Genomic DNA, 27174 nt, shown 5'->3' with positions numbered 1-27174 from the left:
CAAATATAGCTCAGCTGAGCTCCAACTGGGGTTTTAATTAACAAACGTGGACTGCTCAATACAAGCTACAAATCCCCAACAAGCAGACAGTGGCTTTTGGTGATTACTGACCTTGGAGAGCCAGAGGTGGCCGCAGACCAGCCCTGAAGGGGGCTTTCTGTCCCTTTTACGGCTCAGTGAAGAAAGCCTCAGCCATTTTCAGTTCCCAGCACTCTGACAAGACAAGGGTGGAGACAGCACAGGCAGAGAGACTATTCAAATGTAAATGACCTCTTCCTAGGGGGTGTATTTTCCCTAAGAGGAAGAAGGTGGTGCCAAGCTTTACTACCCATCTTCCATTCAGAACCAGATTCCAGAACCTGGGAGAAAACAGGCACAGGCCACACCTCCTTACACCAGTCTGGAGCTACAGGCTGACAGGTGCCACCTGCTGGGCAGAAAAGCACAGGGACTTGAGGCCTCACAGGGTATACCAATCTTCTAAGACACACCCTAAGGCAGATGTGATACTACTGCCTCCGCCTGAGACCTGAGCCCATTCTGGTCTGGGAAAACCTGACTGGGGTAACCAAGGAAATCAGATGCCTAGACAACAGAAAACTACAACCCACACTAAGAAAAATAAAGTTATGGCCTAGTCAAAGGAACAAACTTACACTTCAACTGAGACACAGGAACTTAAACAACTAATAATAAGTCAACTCAAAAAGTTTAGAGAAGATATGGCAAAAGAGATGAACTGTATAATGAAAACACTGGGCATACATAAGGTAGAAATCTAAAGTTGTTTCATTCCAATCCTTGGAAATGAAAGGCACAACACAAGAGATGAAAGACACAATGGAAACATACAACAGCAAACCTCAAGATGCAGAAGAAAACACTCAGGAACTGGAGAACAACGCACCTGAAAGCCTACACACACACAAAAAAAGACAGAGAAAACAATGAAAAAAATATGAGCAACATCTCCAGGGAATTAAGGACAAAAAGAAATGCAGGAATATACGTGTCATGGGTGTCCCAGAAGGAGAAGAGAAGGGAAAGCAGGCAGAAGCAATAATAGAGGAAATAATCAACAAAAATTTCCCATCTCTTATGAAAGAAATAAAATTACGGATCCAAACAGAACAGATCTGAATAGGCCTATGCCAAGACACTTAATAATCAGATTATCAAATGTCAAAGAAAAAGAGAGAATCCTCAAAGCAGCAAGAGAAAAGCGATCCATCATGTACAAAGAAAGCTTTATAAGACTATGTGCGGATTTCTCAATAGAAACCATGGCGGCAAGAAGGAAGTGGGGCGATATATGTAAGATATTGAAAGAGAAAAACCACCAATCAAGAATCCTATATCTGGCAAAACTGTCCTACAAGTATGAGGGACAGCTTAAAATATTTTCTGACAAACAGACAATGACGGAGTATGTAAACAAGATACCTGCTCCACAGGAAACACTAAAGGGAGCGCTACAGACCGAAAGGAAAAGACAGGAGTGAGAGGTTTGGGACACAATTTTGGGAGATAGTAGCACAGCAATGTAAGTACACTGAACAAAGATGACTGTGAGTATGGTTGAAAAAGGAAGGTTGGGAGCATGTGGGACACCAGAATGAAAGAGGAAATATAAAGACTGGGACCATATAACTCCGTGAAACCTACGGTGCTCAACAATTATAATAAAAGGTACAAATATGTTTTTACATGAGGTAGAACAAATGATATCAACATTGCAAGGTGTTAAAAATAGGGTGGGATTAGGGAGAAAATACAATCAATGCAAACTAGAGACTATAATTAACAGAAAAAAAAAAAGCCCATTAGTATCACTGCCACACTGACTAGGGTAGTAGGATGTATTGGTTTTCAAATTGGGTACTTTTACCACTGTAGCGCATGTCTGCTGTTCTTCACTGACTTTTGAATCAAGTCACTCGCAGCTTTATCAGTCTGAACCAGCTCTTTGTTCCCAGGTTACAGACCTATCTATCGTTCCAATAATCCTGTTTCACCTGAATGAAGGGAACTGTCTTAAAATGTAAAGCTTCTGGTTCTCACACTGTATTCTGAGGTCCAAATGACTGTTGGTCGATGTTGCTACTCCCAGTGAGAAGAGTCAATTCCTTGGTGTTCACCGACACAGAAAACTTCACGGTTACAGGCTTTTGCTCTGGGCTCTGCTGTTTGTTTGCAGAAAACCCAAGAGCAAGCAAACATACCCTCTTCACAGCAGTATCTTAGGGCTTTGCCATTGTAAATGGGTCTAATGTGAAATGACAAGACCAGAGAAAAGCAATGTAAATTCACATTTTTAAATATATTCGTTTCACGTGACACATTTAGGGTATGCAGCTCCTTTTGCAGTTTTTAATTTTTACTATTTAAGTTTGAAAGTGATGCCAATTTTTTATTTCTTTAATCAGTGTGTTCTCTTTGGTGATATATATTGCATTATATATTGATGTGTGTATCAATACATACTGATATGTATTACACATAAATAAGAGGGGGGTGAAAAATGTAGCCTTTGCATTCTCTATAGCCTCTGACAAGACCCTAAGCAGCAAAATCTTGGTGTTCTGATGTACAGAAATGGAGAAGAGTATTAAATCAGATTTAAGAATAAAAAATAAGTCACATACTATATGATTCTATTTATATAACATTCTTGAAATGACAAAATTATAGAAATGGAGAACAGATTAGTGATTGTTAGTAATGAGGAGTGGAAGGGGAAGTAGTTCAGTATGAGTATAAAAGTGTAACAATATGAAGCCTGTCAGGTGATGGAACTGCTCTGTACCTTGACCGTATCAATATCTATATCCTGGTTATGATACTGCCCTATAGTTTTGCAAGATGTTACCATTGGGGGAAACTGGGAAAGGTTACCTGAGATCTCTTTGTACTATTTTTTACAACTCAATGTGTATCTACATTATCTCAAAAAAAAAAAAAAAAGTATAACTAAAAAAAAATATATAACAGGATTCCAAGAGTCAGAATGAACAGTTTCTGCCTCTACTTCAGCTAGCCAGTTTCCCCTGGGGAGTTCAACCTCATAATCAGAGTTTCTAGCTTGCAACCAGCCCTACAGAAATTCAGGCTTACCAGTTCCAACAGTCATATGAGCCACTTCTTATAACAAATATCTTAATATTTAAATGTAATAAAATCCTGCTGCTTTTGTTTCTCTGGATTACCATTAAAAATACAGCCCTTAAATGTCAAAAGAAGAAGAAACAGAGGAACAAACTAAATAATGGAAAAACATTTTAGCACACTGACAATTAGGAAGGACTTTCTGGATTAAAATATAAGAGAAAAATAAAATGAAGATGGAATATTATAGAGGTAAAAAGAGGGAAATTCATCAGAGTGGAGACCAGGGCAAACACCATTATGGATTAGTTAACTCCAAAATCTACAGGAACATTCCTTTCTAAGGACATGGTAATTATAGAAGGACAAATGAGTAGTGATTGATAACTGCAAAGTATACTGACACACAATATCTACAGTGCCATTTCAGAAATTATCATTCACTTAAGGACATCTGAAGTTGACACTACCAAGGGATAAAAACATTGGAGGTCTATCTAGGAAACAGCACCTTAAACACAGAAACACTAAAAGTTCTTCACCACTGAAGGAAGCACTGTGTTAAAAAACAAAAAAAAAAACAAAAAAAACACAAAGTCCTCTGGTTGATGATGTCAGAAGCTTTCCCAGAAAAAAAAAATTATATATACATTTGCTTAATAAAGTAATTTTTTCTCAGAGTTAACATTTTTCATAGCAAAATTCCCCAATTTTTAATTATCATAAAACTCTTGAATCAGTGTGCTGTTCGATGCAAGAATTCTAAACCGGAAACGTCCTGATGATCATTTAATGCACAGTTTCTAGCTCTGTATTCATTCTTCTCAGAGCTGCCACCAGCCTTTAAGGCATCTTTGTAAAAATTTTAAATGTGCCCCTTTCCTCATGACTACTTTTGTCTGCAGGAGACTATCATGATATAATGACTTATTAGAATAAAGCACTGTCATCATAATTATACATATCTACAACATCTGTAATATGAATGGCAGTCCTGTAGCTCATCTTTCCTCCTTCCCCATATTTAGAGTTATCTGCTTGTTATAGCATGAATGCTTTTTGCATCATAATTTCAATTATTACCAAATCATCATGATTAACGTTCTTTCTATATAGTCATTTTAAACACTGGAACCTTCCCTTTATGAGAGATTAGTTAACTTTCACCTTTATTCTCTCTTTAAACAAATCAGATAGAGCTGCTTGATACAAAGGATAGATCAAAAGATGTATAAATGTATCCTTTGGTGGTGTAAAAACATGGCCCTCAGTGTTGCCTTCCTTACTGCTCCTCTATAACCCAACTGTGCAGGTTCTATCTAGAAAAAAGATGACTTTTTTTTTTCAGGTAAATTTTTATCTTCAAGAATTTCTTTAAAGATGGTATAAATTTATGGGGAGAAAAACACTAAATAACTGAAATTCATCCATTCCCCACAACATGTCTTAAGAATTCCAGAATTTGCTAAATTGCCAGTAACAAAAAGTGGCAATATCTCATGAGTTACAGCTATACTGCTCCCCCACCATCACCCCATCTGGGAGCACATGTTCCCTTGCCTGTAGTATTTATTTCATAATTTCTACTTAGCAACTCAATTTTATCAAATTTTTCCCAAATATTCAATCTAAGTTTTAAAGAAATAACTTTACATGATATTTAATTACCTAATCTGAGTAACAAGTAATCAGGGTTGTGCCTGAAAACAAACAGCCCCACGCCAGTGGAAGGACCAGTAGCACTCAGGCCCACCAGAGTGGCCTATTACCCATCAGGGTTCTCTGGGTCCTGATCATTTTGTTAGGTTACAGAGAACACCATTTAATCCAGCAAGTCAGTGAGTAGAGACTAGTTAAGAAGAGCTTCTACCATATATGCTTATCAGGCTAAAATCATTCTCAGGCTACCTCCACCATTCCACAATATTTCCAGTACAGAGGTTCAGCAACTCCATAGTCTTCTAAATCAAACCAGCTATTGACAGCTTGTACATGGGTCAGGCATAAGAAAAGAAACCACCCAAAATCACTCTGAAAAGTTTTAAAAAACTTTTAAAAAGATAAATAATTTATTTTGCTAATTATAGTTTTCAGTTAGTAATTACAAATTTTTTCAAGTTAAAGAAGTAACTTTGAATGATATCTCTCTTATAACACAAAACACAAAACTGAAAGAAGCCATAGAAAGGGGGTGGAGGATCTCTTTGCTCTAACTTCATTTCAGAGGATAATCCTCCAAAAAAAAAATACATAAAATACAACAAAATATATAGAATGACATTTACCTTTATGCAAATGAAATAATTAACAAAGAGGATAAAATACAGTGACCTTGATGTTTGCCAAAACTCAGAATTGATGATTTAACTTGTGCATTAGTATTTGCCCTGTTTTAAGTCAAAAAATGTATCTGCCAAAATTACTTATTTACAAAAGTTTTTATTCTATCATAGACTAAATGTATGAATATTTCTGAAATCATCTTCATCTTCAGCAAAGTGAGGAAAAAAAAACAAAAACTTTTCCTGCTCTTAAGAGCAACACTTCTCATTTACAGAGAACAAAACCAGCTACTTCTATGAAGCATTATCCCCACCTTGTGGCTTTTCATGGGATTGTTGATGAAAAAACAAATTACACTGAATTCTTGAAATTCTAGGCCTAAATTTGACCTCTTGGTACCAGTATTTATGAATCCTAACAGATATTAATCTTTGGGATACAGGAACAACGAATAGGAAGTCTGTGAAATTCTCAGGAATTACCCAAATCCTAAGCTATGCTTTAAATATTTCCACCATCTTTCAAAACCTTTATTCATTATATGAATACCTTTTTAAAAATTGTTTAATTAGCAGTCTTTTAAAATAACTGTAGTGTAGAGTGAATACTCAGATGTTGAAAACTGCTTGTGAACATTATGGGGTAGTAATCAAATAAGGTAACATTCAGAACTCTAAGCAAGGTTTACAGCACTTCATAGACTTGTGTTTCAAAAATGCCAATTTAAGGGCTTATTTTGCTTCCAAAGCTTATTTCCTGGAACACCACTCACAGGATTTGTATAAAGTACACGTATACACTCATCAATATTTACTTAGCAGCAGACAGGGCCATGAATACACATTTATAAAATGACAACAGGCACAAGAAGGACTGAATGATTTGATGGTGATCACTTCTTTCATGTTAACAATCTGTTATTCCAAGTATCAGCATTTACAGTTTTTACTTCTGACTTGACCTAAGTAGGTTCCTTCAAACCAGTAATGTTTCCATGCTTACCGTTAAGATTAATTAATAATTAATTCTTGAAATACAGTAATTTCTTTCATTTTCTTGATTTTTCAACTTTTTCTCAGGATCCAGGAAAACATACATTTCCCAAAAAATGTCAGGAAGGACTGAAGTTCTCCAGCATAGTGAATATAATGAGAGACAAACTGGTCTCTTGTTCTCTGGCTTAATATTAACAGTTTGCCCACTGGTTTAACAGGTCCTGCACTACCCATTTCTACAAACAGGTGACAGGGAGTAGGCACACAGCAGTTTTCTTTTTCACTGCAGTTGTTAAACAACAGGCCACAAGAAATCTGCTGTGCCTTCCCTCATTTACTGCAATGTCTACCCACTGTATTACATACCAGTTAAAGGAAACTAGTGAATGCTACCATATTTCACTGACTCTAAGTAAAGTTTGAAAACCAGAGCTTTCTTGCTCTCACAAGACGTCAAAAGAAGGTTTTCACATAACTGTCACTGACGGCAATTATAAGATACCATTAAATGTTAAGATTCTTCGGAAATATTAACGTGAAAAAAATCTGCATCTTAAGAAATAGGCTATATCAATCACCTACCACACATTTTGAGCATCCATTATATGTTCAGTACTGTCCAAAGTTAACTTCTGAGTTACAACCACCTCATGCAAGGGTGCTGAAATTCCAGATGCTTGAAAAATATATTAAGATTAAATTAATTTGGCATAGCAGATACTTTATATCCTATCTACTGGCCCATCCATCTGCCTTCCTCCTTTCTAAAAGAATCTCAAAATTGTTCAGATATCTTCCCTCTTCCACAGGGCCATGTGGCATGGGTGGGAGGAAGGGAGGGAGTACCAGACAGCTGGACTATGCCAAGTATGATTGATTCTGACCAATGAGATATAAGGGGAACTTAGGAAACTGTTGGGGTGTTTCAGGGAAAGGTTCTCCTTATTGACAAATACAGTTATATAGGATAAAACAATCCTCCCCCATTCCAAGAATGTTGTTTTGATTCCATATGAAGTTTGGAACTGCAGCAACCACTTTGCCACTGTAGGGGAGCTAAGCCAATTCACAGAGATTGGCTGAACAAAAGATGGAAAAAACATTGAAGTTCTGGATGGCACTGAATGGCTAAATTTTCCAACTCTGAAAGTGCTCTACAACACTTAGGTTGAGACTTCTTTTTATGGAGAGACTTTCTGTTATGCAAGAGAGTAAACTTTCCCTATTGTGTAAGTCAGTTGATTGAATTATTGTACTTATGTTTAAAGCATCTTAATCAATACACCAAAAGAGACGAGCAATCACAAGCCATCAGACATAGCATTCCTCTGAAATAGCATTCCAGCAAAAAGGTTTTTAATAGACTCGCCACAGCTTTTCCCTGGGATGGGTGTTTTGAGTGCACCTGACTTAATCAAAAGGGATCTGTGCAGGAACTCCATCAGAGCAGTCTCTAGTTTTAGAAAGAAGAAAAAAGGAATTGTTCTACCCATAGGAGTTAAGGTTATCAATGGAAAGGAAAAAAAGACAAGCTTTTCAGCATCAGGGCCTTAAAACATAAAATCAATTAATAGAAGGTTGTTCCATATGGTCCCAGTGACAAAGAAACAGGCTGTTGATGACCATAACGTCAAAGACAAAGGTCATGTTTCATTGATGCTCAAGAGCAATTAAGAGACAATTTTAGTACCTCCAAATTCCCAGCTAGTAACAGCCCAGACAATGCCTTATTTTAAAGTTTCTCCAGCTTTCTCCTCATCAGAGAAACTCACAGTGATGTGACAAAGAAAATTTTCTCTATGTATTTATTTTGTTCAAATAAAGAGCCTTGTTTTTCCTAAACATGGATATAAGACAAAACCACTCAACTTTCTACAAGGCTTACAGGTATGGAAAATAAAGGTTTCCTGAGAATGGGCCCCTGCTGATTATAGAATAATACCCACAACAGTGAGCAAGGTCCTATTTGCCTCCTACAAAGGAGATTCCAAGAGGCCCAGAGCTCCTTTTGTCTACTGTACTCCCTTCTCCAGCCTCCTCAGTTGGACTCCTTCTCATTGTCTATCCTGGGACTCTAGCAGTAAACAGAGGTGTTTAGATTCCAACAAACCACAAGGGTATACTTCTGTGGCACTGATGATTTGCGTTTTTACAGCAACTTTTTTCTTATTGACTTGTAGTTACTTTATATCACCACAATATTCCTCATATAAAAAGTGCTACCAACACTTAACCACTTAGGGTTAAATCCCACCTGAATATTTCCATACTTTCGATGACCTGAAAGTGCCCAGATCATCCTAAATCTGGCCAAGCAAATGACTTTCTCCAATTTAGTATAAGCTGCCAATAATTGCTTTAAATAAGAAACAAGTCTGATATCAAAAATTTTCATTTTTTTCATGCTGTTTACATATAAAAATTGCTAATATAATGTGAATCTAGAAGTTGGAATCCAGAAAGAAGTCCAAGTCATCTCTCTCCTAGATTAATTTCACACACTTTCTACTTTTGCTTCCAGTTCTATACCTAATCGCCACCCCGCCCCAAAATCCATTCTCTATAATGCAATTAGAGTAGGAATTTTAAGAACATGGGCTCTGGGTTCAAATGGCAGACTTTCTATTTACTAACACTGTGACTTTGGAGAGTTACATCTCTAGGTCTCAGATTACTCACCTGCAAAATTGAAAAATAAAAGAAACTACCATGTAGGGCTACTTTGAGAATAATACATTACTGGTAAAGCTTTTGGCAGTCTCTGGCACATAGTAAGGAATTAGAGAACATTAGTTATTATTTTTATAAATATGTACCTTTTCTTTGAGCTCCCCATAACCCCTACCACAGCACTCATCACTCACTATACTATGACTGGCTATTAACTAGTTTCTGACACATGACCAGTGCTATCCCAGCTCCACTACACTCCCACCAAGACACACATCAAGCATGCCTGAGAGTTACCACTCGCACACATTAACAACTGTGGCCCACTCTGGCAGTTAATTCTCAAGGTCACCTCTGGTTGAGAGTCATTCAACCTGACAAATGGTTCTCAACTAGGGGTGATTTTTGCCTCCCAGGGGGCATTTGGCAATGTCTGGATACATTTTTCGTTGCAAGTGGGAGGAAGTACTACCAACATCCAGCGGTTAGAGGCCACGAATGCTGCTACACACTCTATAATGCACAGGATAGTCACCCCTCACCCCAAATAAGAATCATCTGGTCCAAAATGTCAATGGTATTAAGGGAGAAAAAAACCTGAACTAAACAGCAGGTTCAGGAGTTACTTTATCACTAACATCAAATGTAATGTCAAGCAAATTAGAAGCATTTCGTAAATTCTGGACAAATAAAATGAGCCTGTAATTTCAGCACATTCTGTAAGAATTTAAGGTATTAAAATTTATAACCAGTATGTATAAACACGTAGAAGTAGCTAATCCCCAGATGTCCTTTGTATAAAGAACACCAATCATTAACATATCCTTCCTAATGTTTTAACAATCAATTCTTCTCTTTAAAAATCTTTTCCATTTAATCTTTTCTGTCAACTAGAGAAACACCAACTGAGAGGAAGACCAAACATTTAGTGTTCTTTAACTGAAAAAAAACTGAAAATGCCACCACCCACACACTCTTATACAGGACAACTAGACATAGATGCTGGCACCTACATATGTACTTTGAGCTACAATTCATCCATCATTGAAATTCAAATAAGTGCAGTGGTGGAAGGTGGCAGAATTTCACTGAGAAACGAAAAAGATTTCAATGTCAAATATCATTAAGTAAGTTAGCATTCTTTTCTGCTAACATAAAGGACACAAAGCAAGGGCTATACACATAGTCTGTTGCAAGCACCTTCTGTTACCCAAAATTTACAAAATATCTTCTATGCTTTTAGATTAAAAAAAAAGAATTTAGAAGACTATGTAGAGAAAGTACTACAAAGTATAGCTGAGGGTGAATTGGCAGAGGGATTTTAAAAGCATTTAAAGCTTGGAATGGTTCTATAAGAAAAGCAAAGCAATCTACAGACATTAATTAAGACTTAAAGTACTTAACACTTAGTATTCTAACTAGTTGTTTGGGGGCCTGTGAGCCTATGTAATTCATCTCTGTATATCTAGCAAAAAATTCAATGCCTAGTATTATAGAGATGACATAATACATTTAATGAATGAGAAGGTGAATTACCAGATTTTTTTTCCCCTACAAATACCTCTTCTATTAAGAGATGACCTTTTATATAGAAAATTATCCATTTTGCCTCTTCCTCTGTACTTAATGTCCAAGTCAATGAAACTCAGGGCACAATGATTGCTGTGTTCAGATCAAGTGTTATCTGATAGCAGACGATGTTGCAAAAACATTTTCATTAAACCCATTCATTCACTCCTACCACCACCAACAAAAAAAAAAAAGGTAAGTATATTCCCCTTCCCCTACCCAGTTAGACTTCACCTTCCTCAGGGGCAGCTGAAGCTCCTTCAGGTAATACAGGTTGTAACTCCCCAGTTTCAGAATTATTTTCCAAATCAGTCATTTGCATGCCTTCCAGACGACCTCCTTTACCATTAGCCCTGAGAAAGGAAGAAAACAACTTGATATTTCTGTATAACTAGTCATGAAATATTTTCTTTTGTTCTAAAGCTGAGCACGAAACTAAGTAGTACATTCGGAACTGGGGTTTTAATATTAATTTTCAAATTTTATTTTTAAAAAATCACTAGAAGACTCACAATGAAAGGTTATGAAATAAATGATGGACTGTATCAACATCAATATCCTGGTTGTGATGTTGTACCAGAGTTTTGCAAAATGTTACCACTGGAGAAAAATAAAGTACAGCATGCATGAGATCTCTCTGTATTATTTCTTAAAACTGCATGTGAATCTACAGTTATCTCAATAAAAATTTCAATTAAAAGTAAAAATTGAAGTTCTAATAATATGTTCTCATTAATAAAGGAAGACACTTTTGTTTTTATCATTTATCTATTGAGTTCCTAAAAGCATTTAAATATACATATTTAAAATTTAAAACTAAGAGTTTAACAAGAATTACATATACATACACACATTAAAAATAGGAAGCAGTTATCACTTGAATACTGAGGAAAATGTTTCCTCAATCAGTGTCTCTGAACTTCCCCAAAGATAGGAATCACCCAGGGCTCTTGATAAAAATACAGATAAAACACCTAAACAATGAGACTCTACAGAGAATGCCTCAGAATCTGTACTTTTTACAAAGATTCCAAGTGATTCTTAAAATCTGGGAACACTGTGCCCAACTGTATGTATTTGCTATATTCCATTCTAAGACAACTCTCCGGTACAGAGAATTAAAACCCAAAGGTTCTTTAAGATGTTTTTTTATTCCATTGGGTGGTGTCTCAGTTATCAATTTATTGCCTCTCAGCTCCAAAGCCACCCTTCTGTGCCCTGCTTTGTGATACTGGAGCTGGACTCTGTAAACATTTCTCCCTCGTCAGCTAGGACAAATTTAAGCTTTGTCAATTAACTGTATTTGTGCCCTCCAATTTCTCTATTTTTAAAAAAATTTTTTATTAGTGAAGTTTACAGGAAGATCATGCAGAAAATACTTGGACTACTAATTATAGTCCATGGTTTACATTAGAGTTCCTGTTTGTGTTGTACAGTTCTGCGGTTTTTTCCAAAAGTTTTATTCTAGTAACATATATACAACCTAACATTTCTGATTTTAATACCCTATTCAAATATATAATTGAGTGCAGTTAGTTACATTCACAATGTTGTGCTACCATCACCACCAATCAAAACCTCTCCATCAACCCAAACAGAAACTCTGTTACACTTTAAGCATTAACAACCCATCCCCTATCCCAACACTAGCCAATCATAACCTATATTCTAGTTTTTGATTCTATGAATTTGCTTATGCTAATAGTAAAGGAAGACTTTTGAAATAATACTGAGTGAGAAAAGTAAGGTACATCTTTTGTATTAAAAAACTACATAGTCGGAGGTGCATAAAAACTAAGAAGATAAATCATATATAAAATATTAAGAACAGCAGGAATGTGTATAGATGGGGACTGGAAAATGCAGGCAAATGGGAGACAAGGGTGAGGACATATTCACTTAATATTCTTTTTTTTCTTCCATTTTTGAGCCACTTATTAGTATTCAAAACAATTTTTTTTTTTGCTTATACTCTTAATCATGCAAGGGAAAAAGATACATCCTGGGTAACAACACATGAACCAGGCTGGCAATTAAAACAGCTGTAAAATGAGGACTATAAGGAAGAACTGCAGACATTTGTACAGGATTTTACCATTTAGAGAAGAGCCTATGTTCGATACATTTAATCTATATGACTAAGGGCAGATGCAAATATGTAGCCAAAAAAGGAAATATACAAGCTAATTTCAACTTCAGCTTGAAAGGAATGTGTCTAAATCAGGCTAGGTAACAGGGAGGAAAGACAATCTCCAATGATTTTAACAACTTCTCACTGTTTAAAATTTCAGCTAAAATACAAAACTAAACCAAGACGTCCCTTTAGATTTGATGATTATCCAGACATTAAAACTGCATTAAATTAAATGAACATAAGGGATTTTAATCTTACTCTAAATTTAATTCACATTTCTTTTCAAATTCTCCAAGGTAAAATTATTCCATTATTTAAATTTGGCAATATACTTAATATACATAAAATAGATCAGCAGACGGCTATCAATGTCTGATGTAGCACATCTATAAACAATATATTCTACAATTACTCTATCTTTTGAACGAATGGAAATTTAGTTAACCTGACTAGGATTTGAGTTGATGTTTCCTAGGGGAGAAATAAAGGTGCTGAATGTCATATATATCCTTTCAGGAAATTCCAATGACAGGCATATGTGGGAGATATTGCAGGATCAGTTCTAGACCATCACAATGAAGTGAATATGGCAATAAGTCATGAGAATTTTTCAGTTTCCCGGTGCATACAAAAGCTATGTTTATACTATACTGCAATCTATTAAGTGTGCAATTGCATTAGGTCTAAAAAACAATGTACGTACATTCATTTAAAAAAATACCTTATTGCTAAAAAATGCTAATCATCATCTGAACCTTTAGTGAGTCGTAATCTTTTTGCTGGGTCTTGGCTTGACGTTGATGGCTGCTGACTGATCAGGGTGGCAGCTGTGACAACTTCTTAAAAGAAGACAGGAATGAAGTTTGCTGCATTGATTGACTCTTCCTTTCACAAGATATCTCTATAGCACGTGATGTTGTCTGATAGCCTTTAATCACAGTAGCACTTCTTTCAAAATTGGAATCACTCCTCTCAAACCCTGCTACTACTTTATTAACTAAGTTTATGAAATATTCTAAATTCTTTGTTGTCATTTCAACAGTGTTCACAGCATCTTCACAAGTAGATTCTATCTCAAGAAACCACTTTCTTTGCTCATCCGTAAGAAGCAACTCCACATCCATTCAAGTTCTATTATGAGATTGCAGAAATTCAGTCACATCTTCAGGCTCTACTTCCAATCCAGCTGTCTTGCTGTGTCTACCACATCTGCACGAACACAACATTAATCTTGTGGTGTATTTCCATCAGAGTTCTTGGGGTAACAGGTGCACTGTCAATGAACAGCAATATTTTGAAAGGATTTTTTTTTTTATGAGAAGTAGGTCTCAACATTGGGATTAAAATATGCAGTAAACCATGCTATCAACAGATGTGCTGTCATCAAGGCTTTGTTTTTCTACATATAGAGCACAGCCAGAATAGACTTAGTATCATTCTTGAAGGCCCTAGGATTTTAGAATGGTAACTGAATATGGGCATCAACTTAAAGTCACTAGATGCATTAGCTCCTAACATGAGAGTCAGTCTGTCTTCTGAAGCTTTGAAACCAGGCAGTGACTTCTCCTCTCTAGCTATGAAAGTCCTAGATGACATCTTCCAACAGAAGGCTCTTTCATCTACACTGGAAATCTGTTGTTCGGTACAGCCACTATCATGGATTATCTTAGCTCCATCTTCTGGTTAACTTGCTGAAGCTTCGACATCAGCACTTGCTGCTTCACTTTGCACTTTGATATTATGAAGATGGCTTCTTTCCTTAAACCTCATGAGCCATCCTTTGCTCACTTTTATCTTTTCTCCTGCAACTTCCTCGCCCCTCTCAGCATTCAGAAATTAGAAGACAATGAGGGCCTTACTCTGGATTCAGCTTTGACCTAAGGGAATGTCGTGGCTGGTCTGATCAACTCTAGACCACTAAAACTTTCTCCATATCAGCAATAAGGCTATTGCACTTTCTCATCATTTGTGTATTCACTGGGGTAGCACTTTTAATTTCCTTCAAGAACTTTTCCTTTGCATCCACAACTTGGCTAACTGTTTGGCACAAGAGGCCTAGCTTTTGGCCTGTCTTGGCTTTTGACATGCCTTCGTCACTAAGAGTCATCATTTCTAGCTTTTGATTTAAAGTGAGAGATGTGCAACTCCTCCTGTCACCTGAACACTTAGAGGCCATTATAGGATTATTAATTGGCCTAATTTCAATATTGTTGCATCTCAGGGAATAGAGAGGTCCGAGGAGAGGGAGAGAGACAGGGGAACGGCTGGCTGGTTGGTGAAGCAGTCAAAACACATACAGCATTTATCAAATACATTTGCCGCCTTATTATGGATGGCACCCAAAGCAATTACAATAGTCATGACAAAGATCACTGACCACAGATAACCATAACAGATACAATAATAATGAAAGTGTTTGAAATATTGCAAGAATTACCAAAATGAGACACAGAGACATGGAGTGAGCACATGCTGTTGGAAAAATGGTGCCGAAAGACTTGCTCAATGCAGGGTTGCCACAAACCTGTAACTAGTAAAAAATGCAGTACCTGCAGAGTGCAATAAAGTGAAGCACAATAAGACAAGGTATGCCTGTATGTATTTTGAGGACATTTTCATGAGGAGAGACAAAAGGTGAGATAAAAGCAGTATTAAAATAAAATTATTAGAACAGCCTTGTTTCATAAAAAATAAATGTAAACACTTCTGAGACAAAATACAGTCCAGCACAAATGTCTCTGAAACAAAGCTGCAGAGGAAAAAACAAAACAAAACAAAACAAAACTCAAAAGGCAGAGTTCACACTAGGTTATATACCATTTTCATTCCAACTTCACTGAAAACGAGCTGCAACATATGTAAACTAATCATCTGATACTATCTCATCCTATTAAAAATAAGGACGATACTTTTAGTTACGTTTTAATAAAACAAATGAACTTTCTGTCTACTAAAAGTTCAACAAAATTTTTGTTCATTGTGACATAGACTTAAGGACCCAAATCAAGCTATTACTTTACATAAACAAAATAATTTACCCCAAGGTGACCATTTTCCTCCTTTTTTCAACCATGTGTAAGCCATTAAACACTGCAACAACAACAGCATCCGAATCCAAAGCTTTACACTGCCGGTCTTCAGTTTTGGGGAGTATGTCACTGATACTGCTATGTGTCAAGGCTCGGGGAGAACTGTGCCTGCTTCCAGACTGAGAGCTTCCTGGGGAGCCTTTGGAAAAAGAAGGGGGGTATTCAGACAGGAGGCAAATAACACAAAAGTTCTCTCTCAAGTTTTCATACTTTAGAAAATATGTAGTTGAATGACTGCATTTTTCAACTGAAGGATCTGTTCTGCTTTTGTGAGATCAAGGAAATTTCAAACTGAATTTCAGCATTTTTGGTGCTTTTCAAAGTTTAAAGTTACACCATAACATCAATTCACAGCCACAGACAACCGCCTGCCATAATTCCATTCTGAACTAATTTTACCTTCAGTCAGAGTTTCAAATTTTACCTTCAGTCAGAGTTTGACCATCTCCTTTTGAACGACTATTTTCCCCAGAATCCACTGCTCTTCGAAGTGACAAACTACCTGCTACACTGGACCGAGATGTCTTGGGTGAATTACTCTTCTTATTTGTGGCTGCAAAAACATGTTAAAACATTTCTGAATTGACCAAAGAACATGAAACTAACTATCTATGCAGTCAAAGAAAGGTTTAATTTTACCAAGAGTGGAAGGTGCTGTGTCTACTGTGTCTAAAACAAACAGGACATTCCGTGGCCCCAAATGGTTTATTCGGGGTTATATGCCAAAAGAATCCCTGTTTTGCTGCTTGTGGTACAGAGTCTTAACTTACAAAACTAGATGTTATTTGTAAACTCCAAAAGCAAAATCATACCAGACCTGTTCTCTAATCTCAATGCAAATAAACTACAAACTAACAAAAATATAACCCCCAAACACTTGGAAGTTCTAAAATACTGCTGACTGAAAAGAAAATCTATGGAGAATTAAAAACAAATCACAATTACAAAACTTTACATCAAAACATTTGTGGCCAATACAATATTCTGAGATAAATGTATGGCCTTAAAAATGAATTGATTTTTTAAAATGGAAACCAATATTTAGGAATAAATTTAACAAAAGAAGTGCAAGACTTGTACAATGAAAACCACTACATATTGCTGAAGAGAAATTAAAAAGGCTTGAATAAATGGAAGGACATCCTGTGTTTACTGATTAGGACACTTAATATTATTAAGATGGTAATACTCCCCAAAGTAATCTATAATTCAAAGCAATCAAAATTCCAGCTGTCTTTTTCAGTGGAAATTAACAGGCTGATCCTAAAATTCATATGAAAATGCAAGAGCCCAAAACAGCAAATACAATCTTGAAAAAGAAGAAGAGAAGTTGGAGAACACACACTTCTGATTTCAAACTTAGCATATAAAGCTACAGCAACCAAGACTTTGTGATATTTCATAAGGACAGATACAAAGATTAATGAAATAGAATTGAAAGTCCAGACAGAAACCTATTTATCCATGGTCAGTTGATTTTTGACAAAGGTGCTAAGATAAATAATGGTGAAAGAAGTTTTTTTTTCTTTAAAAGGTTCTGGGACAACTGAATAGCCACAGGTAAAATAATGAAGTTATGAGAGAACATAGTAAAAAAACTGGAGTATAGACTATAAAATTTATATCAATGTCAAATTTCTTGAACTTGATAACTTCATTGAAGAGGGTTACATAAGTGAATATTCTTGTTCTTAGGAAAAGTACATGCAAGGATCACTTGTTCAGGGAGCATGATGTATATACTTAACTCCTAAAGTTTAGAAAATATATAAAATAGAAAGACAGATAAATGGGTAGATAGAATGATATGGCAAATGTGGGCATTAAAAGTTGGTGGATCTGGAGTGGGGTGAGCAGGGTATGCTGTATGGGGGTTGTATTAGTTTTGGAACTATCCTGTAATTCTGAAATTATTTCAGAATAAAAAGAGCTATCATGTAGCCAAGCAATTCCATGCCTAAGCATGTACCCAGGATAAATTTTTGATGTTTTTGTTATTAGGAATAGAAGGCTATGTCTTTAACTTGATAAAAGCTATCTACTGAAACACATAGCAAACTTAAAATCTAATAAGAAAAAACTACCCCCCCCAAAAGAAAAGATTGAAGAGATTCCTTAGTAGAGCTGAAAGTATGACAAAACTGCTCCCTTTCATTGCTATTAACATTGTTCTGTCATCCTAGCCTAGACAATGCAATATGAAAAATAAACAGGCAAAGAATGGACAATTATGATTATATTCCGATGATGTGATTGTCTACCAAAAAATTTGAAATAACTGATTGAAAAACCTATGAAGAAAAATACACCATTCCTATATGAATGCTTTAATACTGAAGACATGTCAGTTACCAAAATTAGTCAAGTCAGAATGTTTTCCTGGAAGAGTAAATATGCAAGAACCATCAATAATGTTTTGAAAAAAATGAAAAAAATAAATAAAAGTAAACTTATCCTACCACAGTATTACAAACTATAATGCTATCATAGTTTTAAAAAAATGCATTGAGTCTGGTAGAGGGACAAATATACGGTCTAACAAAATCAAATTGCCATTTTTATAGACCAAAAACAGTTGGTAATTTCATGATTTAATCTCTATGAACAAATTCAAAAACAGACCCATGTAAACATGGGAATGTAAAAACAACAAAAAACACAAACAAGTGACAACAGGGGAGATAGTTGTAAGATAAATATCAGTTTTGGTTTTTCTCTTTCCTGCTATACAGTCTTTGTCAACCGGGGTTGCAGGAAAGAATTGAGCTCTAGTGGTCTACGGCATGTAATAGATTAACATCCTAATCCTTGGGAGAATTAAGGAAATAATGACAGACTCATCTCCTGAGTTCTGTGGTTCACATGGAACCTCAGCCGAGAAAGGCTGCCAGATTAAAAGCAAGTCCATCCACCCACTGCTATGACTCATATTTCACAAGAGCTATTGTAAAAGGTTCCTCTCTGGTCTCACAATTCCTGCTGTCACTCCTTTTCACACCCTTCTCCACACAACAACCAAATTAATCTTTGCAAAGGGCAAACCACATCATAAACATGCCCCAAAATCTTATCCTCTGGAGACTTCCTCCTAAAATTAGAAAAAAGTTCAAACTCTTACAAGACCCTACCTGATCAAGACCCTGTCTACCTCTCAAAGGTCATTTCCTACCTTTTTTCCTTTCTCTGCTTTTTTCATCATATTCAGTCATACTGGTCTTCTTTCAAACACACAGAGCAAATCTTGTTGTAGTAACTTTGCATTTCCTGTTCTGTTTACATGGAACACTGCTTCTCTACCCCCCCCACCCCCCACCCCCCCCATCGTTATATGGATGCCACCTTCTTCCTTCTGGTCTCAGTTCAAATGTTGACTACTCGAGAATATTTTCTCTGACTAATCAACATAAAACCTGCTCCTCTCATCCCATTTTTCTGTTGCTCCTTTACAGCAATTATTACCAACTGAAATTATCTTTACTTATTTGTTTATACATTTTAATGTCTGACTCCCATCACTAGAATGTAAGGCACATGAAGTTAAGGATTTTGTTTATCTTGTTTATTGCCAACCCCAAGAGTAAGTAATCAAGAAATATTAGTCCTTTCTATTATATAACAGAAAGTATACATAATCAGCTTTGGGTGACAAAAAGGGCTGCATGGATTTGTAACTTAAATTCATTGAAGGACAGATGTTTAAATATTATTCTGAAAACGACCAGTCATCCAGCTTCCGAAATGATGTGTGCAGAGATAACATGAATAGGAACTTTTTCACTTACAGTTTCTTATGTAACAACTGGCAACTGATGATTTTGCCAGGAGCTCCATTCCCAAATCATGTAGTCTGCTAGAGTTTTCAGTTCCACATGCAGCCAAAGCTGCCTGGTCAGCAGAAAAAAGGTTTGTTTGCATGTCTCCAGAAGCAGCATTGCCACCACATTTTATTTCTGAAAGTGTATTCTTTATATCAGTTTTCATACATCGAACTTCAGCCATTTGAGTTTTGAGTCTTTTTAGCATCTTTAAATCAGAGGGAACTCGCCACATTGCCTGCTGCTTCCTTTGGTCTTTATCTTTTCGAGAATATGAAGCTTCAGAGAGAAAGTGACAAGTCATATTAATATAGGTTTTGTCAATCATGAAATCATGTTGTACTATGAATATATGCAAATTTGGTATCACATAAGGTATAAGGTGCTTGAGGTGGTATCAACAGTGAAATCATGCAATAAATTCCACTAATGAAAATAAAGATGGACATAAATGTCCTAACTTTCTTTATAGCTTCAAAATCAGAATATATATTATATCATGATCACTCAAAGGAGAATTACATACTTAATTATAAAAGTCTAAAAGCTACCCTACTGCCTTGTTAAGGATTTTTATCTTTATACTCTCCACTTTTCTCAAATTTTCTACCTTGACCCTACTCTAATTAAGATGGCAGAGTGAGAACCTCCAGGGTTCCATCCCCCCACAGAAGCTTTAAACTACCAGCAAGAACTGGCAGAAACATCTTTCTAAAAGCTCCAGAAAACAGTTAAAGGATTGCAGTAACAGGGAAAGTGCCAATTAAGAAAAAGTCCACTTTGTTAAAAGCAGTAGGATCTCATGGTAGCCTGGTTGCCCCTCACATAACCCGTCACCTGTTCTGCACAGGGCTACCCAGGCTCCCAGTATCTATCCCTGTTCCAGAGGGAGCAGAGTAACCCTTGTGCACATACAGGGAGCATATACGTCTGGGCCAACCCGTCTAGTTGCAACCTGAAGGACCGAACCAATACACTTGTTGCAGGTTTGTCATCCCAGAACTTGCCCAACATGTAGAAGGCAGCTCACAGAGCTCTACTAAGAAGGATGTAGGAAAACAGTCAAATCACAGCTGCCGGGGCAAAGGTCTGGGACATCCCCACTGTAATGAGTCATACAATGCAGTGCCCAAGATCATGAGGAAATGCTGTTTCTTCAGAAAGAGGGGACTTTCAAATACATGTAAATGGCAAAATTCCTAGAGCAACATATGCATGTCCAGGACAAGATGCATGCACAGAAATGACAGGGAATGAAACTCTGGTTTTGTCTCAAGCTAGTTCCAAAACTCAACTATGTACTGAAGAAGAGAACTCACTCAGGCCAATCTGCAAAGACTGGGAATGGTGTTTTCTTTTTTCACTCTATTTTTATTGCTGTTAACTCCTGGCATTCAAGGGAAGTTCTGTCATAAATTAGCTGTATAAAAGCTTAAAGAACAGCAATAATGCAATAAAACATCAAAATATCCAGGTTTCAACAAAGATTCCAAAACATAGAAAGAAAGAGAAGCAATGGCCCATGCAAAGGAGAAGATTAAAGCATGAGAAACCATCAGTGAGGAGGACCAGCCCTGGAACATATCAGAAAAGACTTAAAAAAAAAAAAAAAAAAAAAAAAAAAAGGTTCTAAATATATTCAAAGAACTAAAGGAAAACATGGGCAAAGAACTAAAAGACACTAGGAAAACAGGAGACAAACATGATAAGAATATCAATAAAAAGCTAGAAATCACAAAGAATAAGCAAACATAGCTGAAGACCACAATAACAGAAATTTAAAATTCCCTAGGAGTTCAAAATTAGACTGGAGTTAGCAGAAGTAAGAATTAGAGAATGTGAAGAAAAGATAATTGAAACCATTTAGTTTAAACAGCAGAAAGGAAAAAAGAATGAAGAAAAGTGAACAGAGACAGAGAACTATGTGACACCAAACATACCAACATATGCTTTGTGGAAGTACCAGAAAGAGAAGAAAGGGGCAGACAGAATACAGGAAAAAAAAATGCTGAAAACTTCCCAAGTTTTAAGAAAGACATGAATTTAAACATCCAAGACACTCAATGAACTCTCAAAGAATAAACCCAAAGAGACCCACACCAAGACAAGATAATCAAATTGTCAAATGCCAATGATTAAAGAGAGAATTCTGAAAGCCACAAGACAGAAGTAATATACCAAATATAAGTGAGCCTCAAAGAGATTAAGTACCATTTTTTTCCATGGGAAACCACAGAGGCAATAAGGCAACTGGATGACATTTAAAGTGCTGAAAGTAAAAAACTGCCAACTAAGAATTCTATATTTGGCAAAACTGTCTTTCAAAAACAAGGAAGAGATTAAGACATTCTCGGAAAAACAAAAGTTGAGGGACTCTATCACTACTATGTCTAAAAAGTGTTCTTCAGGATGAAAGGAAAGAACACTAGACGACAGACGGAAGGTGCATGAAAAGGTAGTAACAACATGGGTAAATATAAAAACCACTATTGTATTTTTTGGTTTGGAATCCCATTTTCTACTTCCTACAGAATATAAAAAGGCAAGTGCGTAAAATATAATGATAAATCTATGGTTTTGGACTAATACTGTATAAATATTAATTTAGGACAAGAACGACATAAATATGGGAGGACAGAAGAATATACGAATATAGCTTGTGTATACTATTTGAACTTAAGTTTGTATCAAACCAAATGACGTAGATTTAGGATCTTAAATTGAAACCATGGTAACCAGAAAGAAAATCATCAAAGAATATTTCATAGAGAAAGAAAGTAGAGTACAGGATACCAGGGGTGGGAAACAGGAAGAATGGAGTACTAATACATAACGAGTGTAGGGTTTCTGTTTGAGGTGTTGGGAAAGTTCCAGTAATGGATGGTGATGAGGGCACTACAACATTGTGAACGTGATTATCCCACTGAATGGCACATTTTGTCAGTGGATGAGGTGAGAAAGGTTATATTTTATACGTGCTTCCACAAATAAAAAGAAAGAACAGTTAAAGAGACCATAACAATTGAATGTAATACATGAGCCTGGATGGGATCTACTAATGGAGAAGAAAAGGCTCAAAAGGACATCACTGGAACATACAAAAAAAACTGGAAAATAGACTATAAGCTTTATATCAATGTTAAATTTCTTCAGGTTGATAACTATCTCAGGTGGTTGGTTATGTGTGAGTATCCTTGTGTTCAAGGAGCATGATGTATACAACCTACACTCAAGTGCTGAGAAAATGGACTGATAAATAGACAGACACATATATCTAGAAGAATGAGTGTTTGGATAGAATGATAGAGGAAATGTAGCAAAATGTTAACATTGGTGGATCTGGGTGTTCTGTTTTGCTAATGCTGCCGTTATGCAAAATACCAGAAATGGATTGGCTTCTATAAAGGGGTTTTATTTGGATACAAATTTACAGTTCCACAGCCAAAAAACTGTCCAAACTAAGGCATCAACAAGAGGATACATTCAGTGAAGGAAGGCCAATGGTATCCAGAACACCTGTCAGCTGGGAAGGCACAAGGCTGGCATCTCCTGGTCCTTTGTTCCCAGGTTGTGTTTCAAAATGGCTTTCTCCAACCTGCTTCTAGGCTTGTCTTTCTTAGCTTCTTCAGCTCCTATGCATATAAGAATCTGAGTTCCTCTCTTAGCATCTCTGGAGCAAACTCTGGGCTAGCATCTCCAAACGTCTCCAAGCATCAATCAGCATATCTGTCACCTGCCAACCATCTCTCCAAAAGTCTCTTTCAGCTGCTCTGAGCTCCTTCTGTCTGTGAGCTCTCTCATAGGACTTCAATGATTTAATGAAGACCCAACCCAAATGGGCAGGGTCCATATCTCCAAGGAAATAATTTAATAAAAGGTCTCACCCATAGTGGATTGAGTCACATTTCCATGGAGACACAAGATGTCCTCCCAAGATTGCATTAAAGAACATGGCTTTTGGGGGACACAATATATCAAAATGGGCACACTGGGTATCTGGAGGAATGGGGGGGATACTGAAGTTATCTATATGGGAATTGCATTATTTTTTTAACTCTCATGTAAGTTTGAAATTATTTCAAAATAGAAAGTTAAATTTTTCTACATTGAGCTCTCATTACTTTCATAATTAAAAAAGCATGTTATGGACTGAATCACGCTGCCCCCCCCCCCAAGACATACTCAAGCCCTAACCACAGTTCTGTGGATGTGAACTCATTTATAAACAGGACTTTCAAAACTGTATTAAACATGAAAACAATCTAAATCAGGGTGGGTTTTAATCCAGTATGAATAGAGACCTTATAAACAGAAATTTGGATACTGAATTGGAGAGAAAATGAGACAGGTGACCACAGGACAGAGACAGAGATTGAGTTATGGATAACCAGCAAGACATGACAAGAAAGCTAATTGAGTTATGGATAACCGGCAAGCCATGACAAGAAAGCTACAGACATTAGAAAAAGTATGATCCTGATGACACCCTAATTTTGGACTTTTAGACTCCCAAACCAAGAGACAATGAATTCCTGTTGTTTAAGCCACCTAATCTGTGGTATCTGTTAGAGCAGCCTTGGCATACCATATTCCCATACTTGGGAAAATGAAGGGGGAAAAAAAAAAAACAGAAAACATCCAAAAACATTTAGTCAAATCTGCTATACTTAATATAATACCATAATGAAAAAAAGTTGGGGACTAACTTCAAAAAGTTGATTTACTGAAGTATTTTTCTCAATGGTCTCAAGTAGATGTAGCTATTAAGTGCCAGGAAACATTATAAAAGAATTAGATTCTTGTCACTGAATCTTTGCAGCTATTAAAATGATAGCTTTTACTCTTTTCCTAAAGAAAGTCATTCAAGATGTTTTAATATCTTCTCCCTCATCCAAGTTCAGAAATTAGAGGCACAAGCAAAGGAAATACATACTTCTGTTCTATTGCAAGAAGGGAAAAAGTAGATATTTTGGAAACTGAAGAATGACTGACTCAAAGCAGAAAAAACCAAACCCCTACCTCACACCTAAAAAAAAAAAAAACACTAAAAATGGATCAAAGACCTAAATAAGAACTAGTACCACAAAACTCCTAGAAGAAAAGGTAGATAAGCATCTTCAAGACCTTGTGGTAGGTTAATGGTTTCTTAGACTTTACACCCAAAGCACAAGCAATGAGAGAAAACATAAATGGGCCTTCATCAAAATTAAATTCTTTTGTGCATCAAAGAACTTTGTCAAGGAAAGGTAGCCTACTCAATGGAAGAAAATATTTGGAAACCACATATCTGATAAGGCCTTAATATCCAGAATATATAATGAAATCCTACAACTGAAAAATAAAAAGACAACCCAATTAAAAAATGGGCAAAAAACTTGAATAGACATTTTTCAAAAGAGGAAATACAAACGCTAAAAAGTACATGAAAAGATGCTCAACATCACTAGTCATTAGGGAAACAAATCAAAACCACAACAAAATATCATTTCAAACCTACTGGAATGGCCATTATTAAACAAACAGAAAACTACTAGTGCTGAAGAGGATGTGGAGAAATAGAAATACTTATTCACTGCTCGTGGGAATGTAAAATGGTGCAGCCACTGCAGAAGACAGTGCAGCAGTTCCTCAGGAAGCTAAGTATAAAACTGCCAAGACCCAGCAATCCCACTACTAGGTATATATCCAGCAGAATTGAAAGGAGGGACTTGAACAGATATTTGCACACCAACATTCATAGTTGCACTGCTCACAACTGCCAAAAGAGGGAGGCAACCTAGTGTCCATCAACCTGAAGAAACAAAATGTGATATATATATATATATATATGAGATAAAATATTATTCAGCTGTAAGAAGGAACAAAGTACTGATGCATACGACAAGGATGAACCTTAAGGACATTATGTTGAATGAAATGAGCCAGACACAAAAGGACAAATACAGTGTGATCTCACTAATATGATCTAATTACAATAAGCAAACTCCAAGTTAACATCTAGAATATAAGTTACCAAGAGATACAGTAAGGGTAGAGAATGGGGAACTGATGCTTAATTCATGCAAAATTTTTAATTAGGCTGATTGTAAATGTTTGGGGATGGATAGAGGTGGTGGTAGCACATTATTGTTAGTGTAATTAGCAGTGTTGAATTATGTGTGATTGTGGCTGAAAGACGTTTAGGGCTGTGTAAGTCACTAGAAGGAAATCTATATGATAAAACCTGGGACTATATAAAACAGTGAACCCTGTTGTGGTTGATGATTGTGGCTAAGAATACAAATATAAAAACATTCTTTCATAAACTAAAACAAATGTACATCACTATTACAAGGTGCAAACAATAGGGTGGTAATGGAAAAAAATACACTTGGTGCAAACGATGAACTGTAGTTAATGGTAATATTTTAACATTTTTTCATCAGTAGTAACAAAGGTGCCACACCAATGCTAAGTATTTACAATAAGGAGGTTTAAGGGATATGGGGTTTTTCTTTTTCAGGTAATGAAAATGTTCTAAAATTGTGGTGATGAATATACAACTTTGTGATTATACTGTGAATCACTGATTGTATAGTTTGGATGGGGTGTATGGTGTGAGAATAAAATTGTTTAAAAAATAAATAGAAAGATACAAGTGCTGGAGAAGATATATATAGAGAGAGATGCCTATTCACTGTTTCCAGAGAAGTGAAGCCCCTCCGGAAGTCAGTGTGGTGGTCCCACAGGAGGCTAAGTACAGGGTTCTTATATGATCCTGCAACCCCGTTACTTGGTATATACTTGGAAGAAATGAAAGCAGGGTCATGAATAGGCATTTGCACACTGATGTTTACAGCAGCAATATTCACAATTTGCAATGGATGGAGGTAGCCTAAGAGTACACTGATGGATGAACAGAAGGATGAACTGTGGTATACACATACGACAGAATATTGAGGGGCTGCAAGGAGGAATGAAATCGTGAGACAAGCAACTAGGTGAATGAACCTTGAGGAAATTACGTTGAGTGAAATAAAGAAATGAATGGACAAATATTCTAAGGCCTCACTAACATAAACTAACTATAATAAGCAAATGCTGAGAATTGAATTTGAGAGCATAGGTTATCAGGGGATAGAATGTGGGCAGAGATTGGACAATCAATGATGCAGGAGAACAGAATGTTCAGTAAGGCTTGTTGTAAATACTCCTAGTTTGTAAGCTCTTACAGCAGTCATATCTATTCCTGAGTTGTAACATTTATATAAGAGATTTTGGTACTATTCTCTGTAACACATTATCTAATTTAACCTGTATTTAAACAAGATAATTACATGGATTCTAGAATAGGGAATGAGATCTTGTTATTCTGTACAGATTAATGTAATACCCTGATACATCCCAGAGTATTCGGGTAAAAAATAAAAATGTATTTGAAAAGTTGCCGTAAGAGACTGGGGAAAAATGAGGAAATACTAAACTTCCACACCTAGGGAATTTCTGATATTCTCGCAGGCATTAGGGACTGACTC

The 27174-nt window shown here is 36.3% G+C and overlaps 1 protein-coding gene across 10 annotated transcripts in view; it reads right to left on the bottom strand.

Moving 5' to 3' along the window:
- The window catches only part of TRIM37 (tripartite motif containing 37), a 230264-nt gene that overhangs the window by 62810 nt on the left and 140280 nt on the right, over positions 1 to 27174 (bottom strand). For 7 of the 10 annotated variants that reach the window (XM_037810103.1, XM_037810102.1, XM_037810096.1 and 4 more), the window contains 4 exons: positions 19628 to 19939; positions 16270 to 16398; positions 15795 to 15984; positions 10857 to 10975 (listed from right to left, as the gene is read on the bottom strand). In XM_037810103.1, the coding sequence (XP_037666031.1) occupies positions 10857 to 10975; positions 15795 to 15984; positions 16270 to 16398; positions 19628 to 19939 (750 nt within the window). Of the gene's footprint in view, positions 1 to 10841; positions 10976 to 15794; positions 15985 to 16269; positions 16399 to 19627; positions 19940 to 27174 lie in introns of all 10 variants that reach the window. The other 3 variants (XM_037810100.1, XM_037810101.1, XR_005212803.1) reach the window with 2 other exon arrangements.

The sequence above is a fragment of the Choloepus didactylus genome, chromosome 18, assembly GCF_015220235.1.
Source record: "Choloepus didactylus isolate mChoDid1 chromosome 18, mChoDid1.pri, whole genome shotgun sequence".
In the NCBI taxonomy this organism is placed as follows: Eukaryota; Metazoa; Chordata; class Mammalia; order Pilosa; family Megalonychidae; genus Choloepus; species Choloepus didactylus.
The sequence above is the reverse complement of the archived record's forward strand: the minus strand, read 5'-3'. Positions and strand labels throughout refer to the sequence as shown.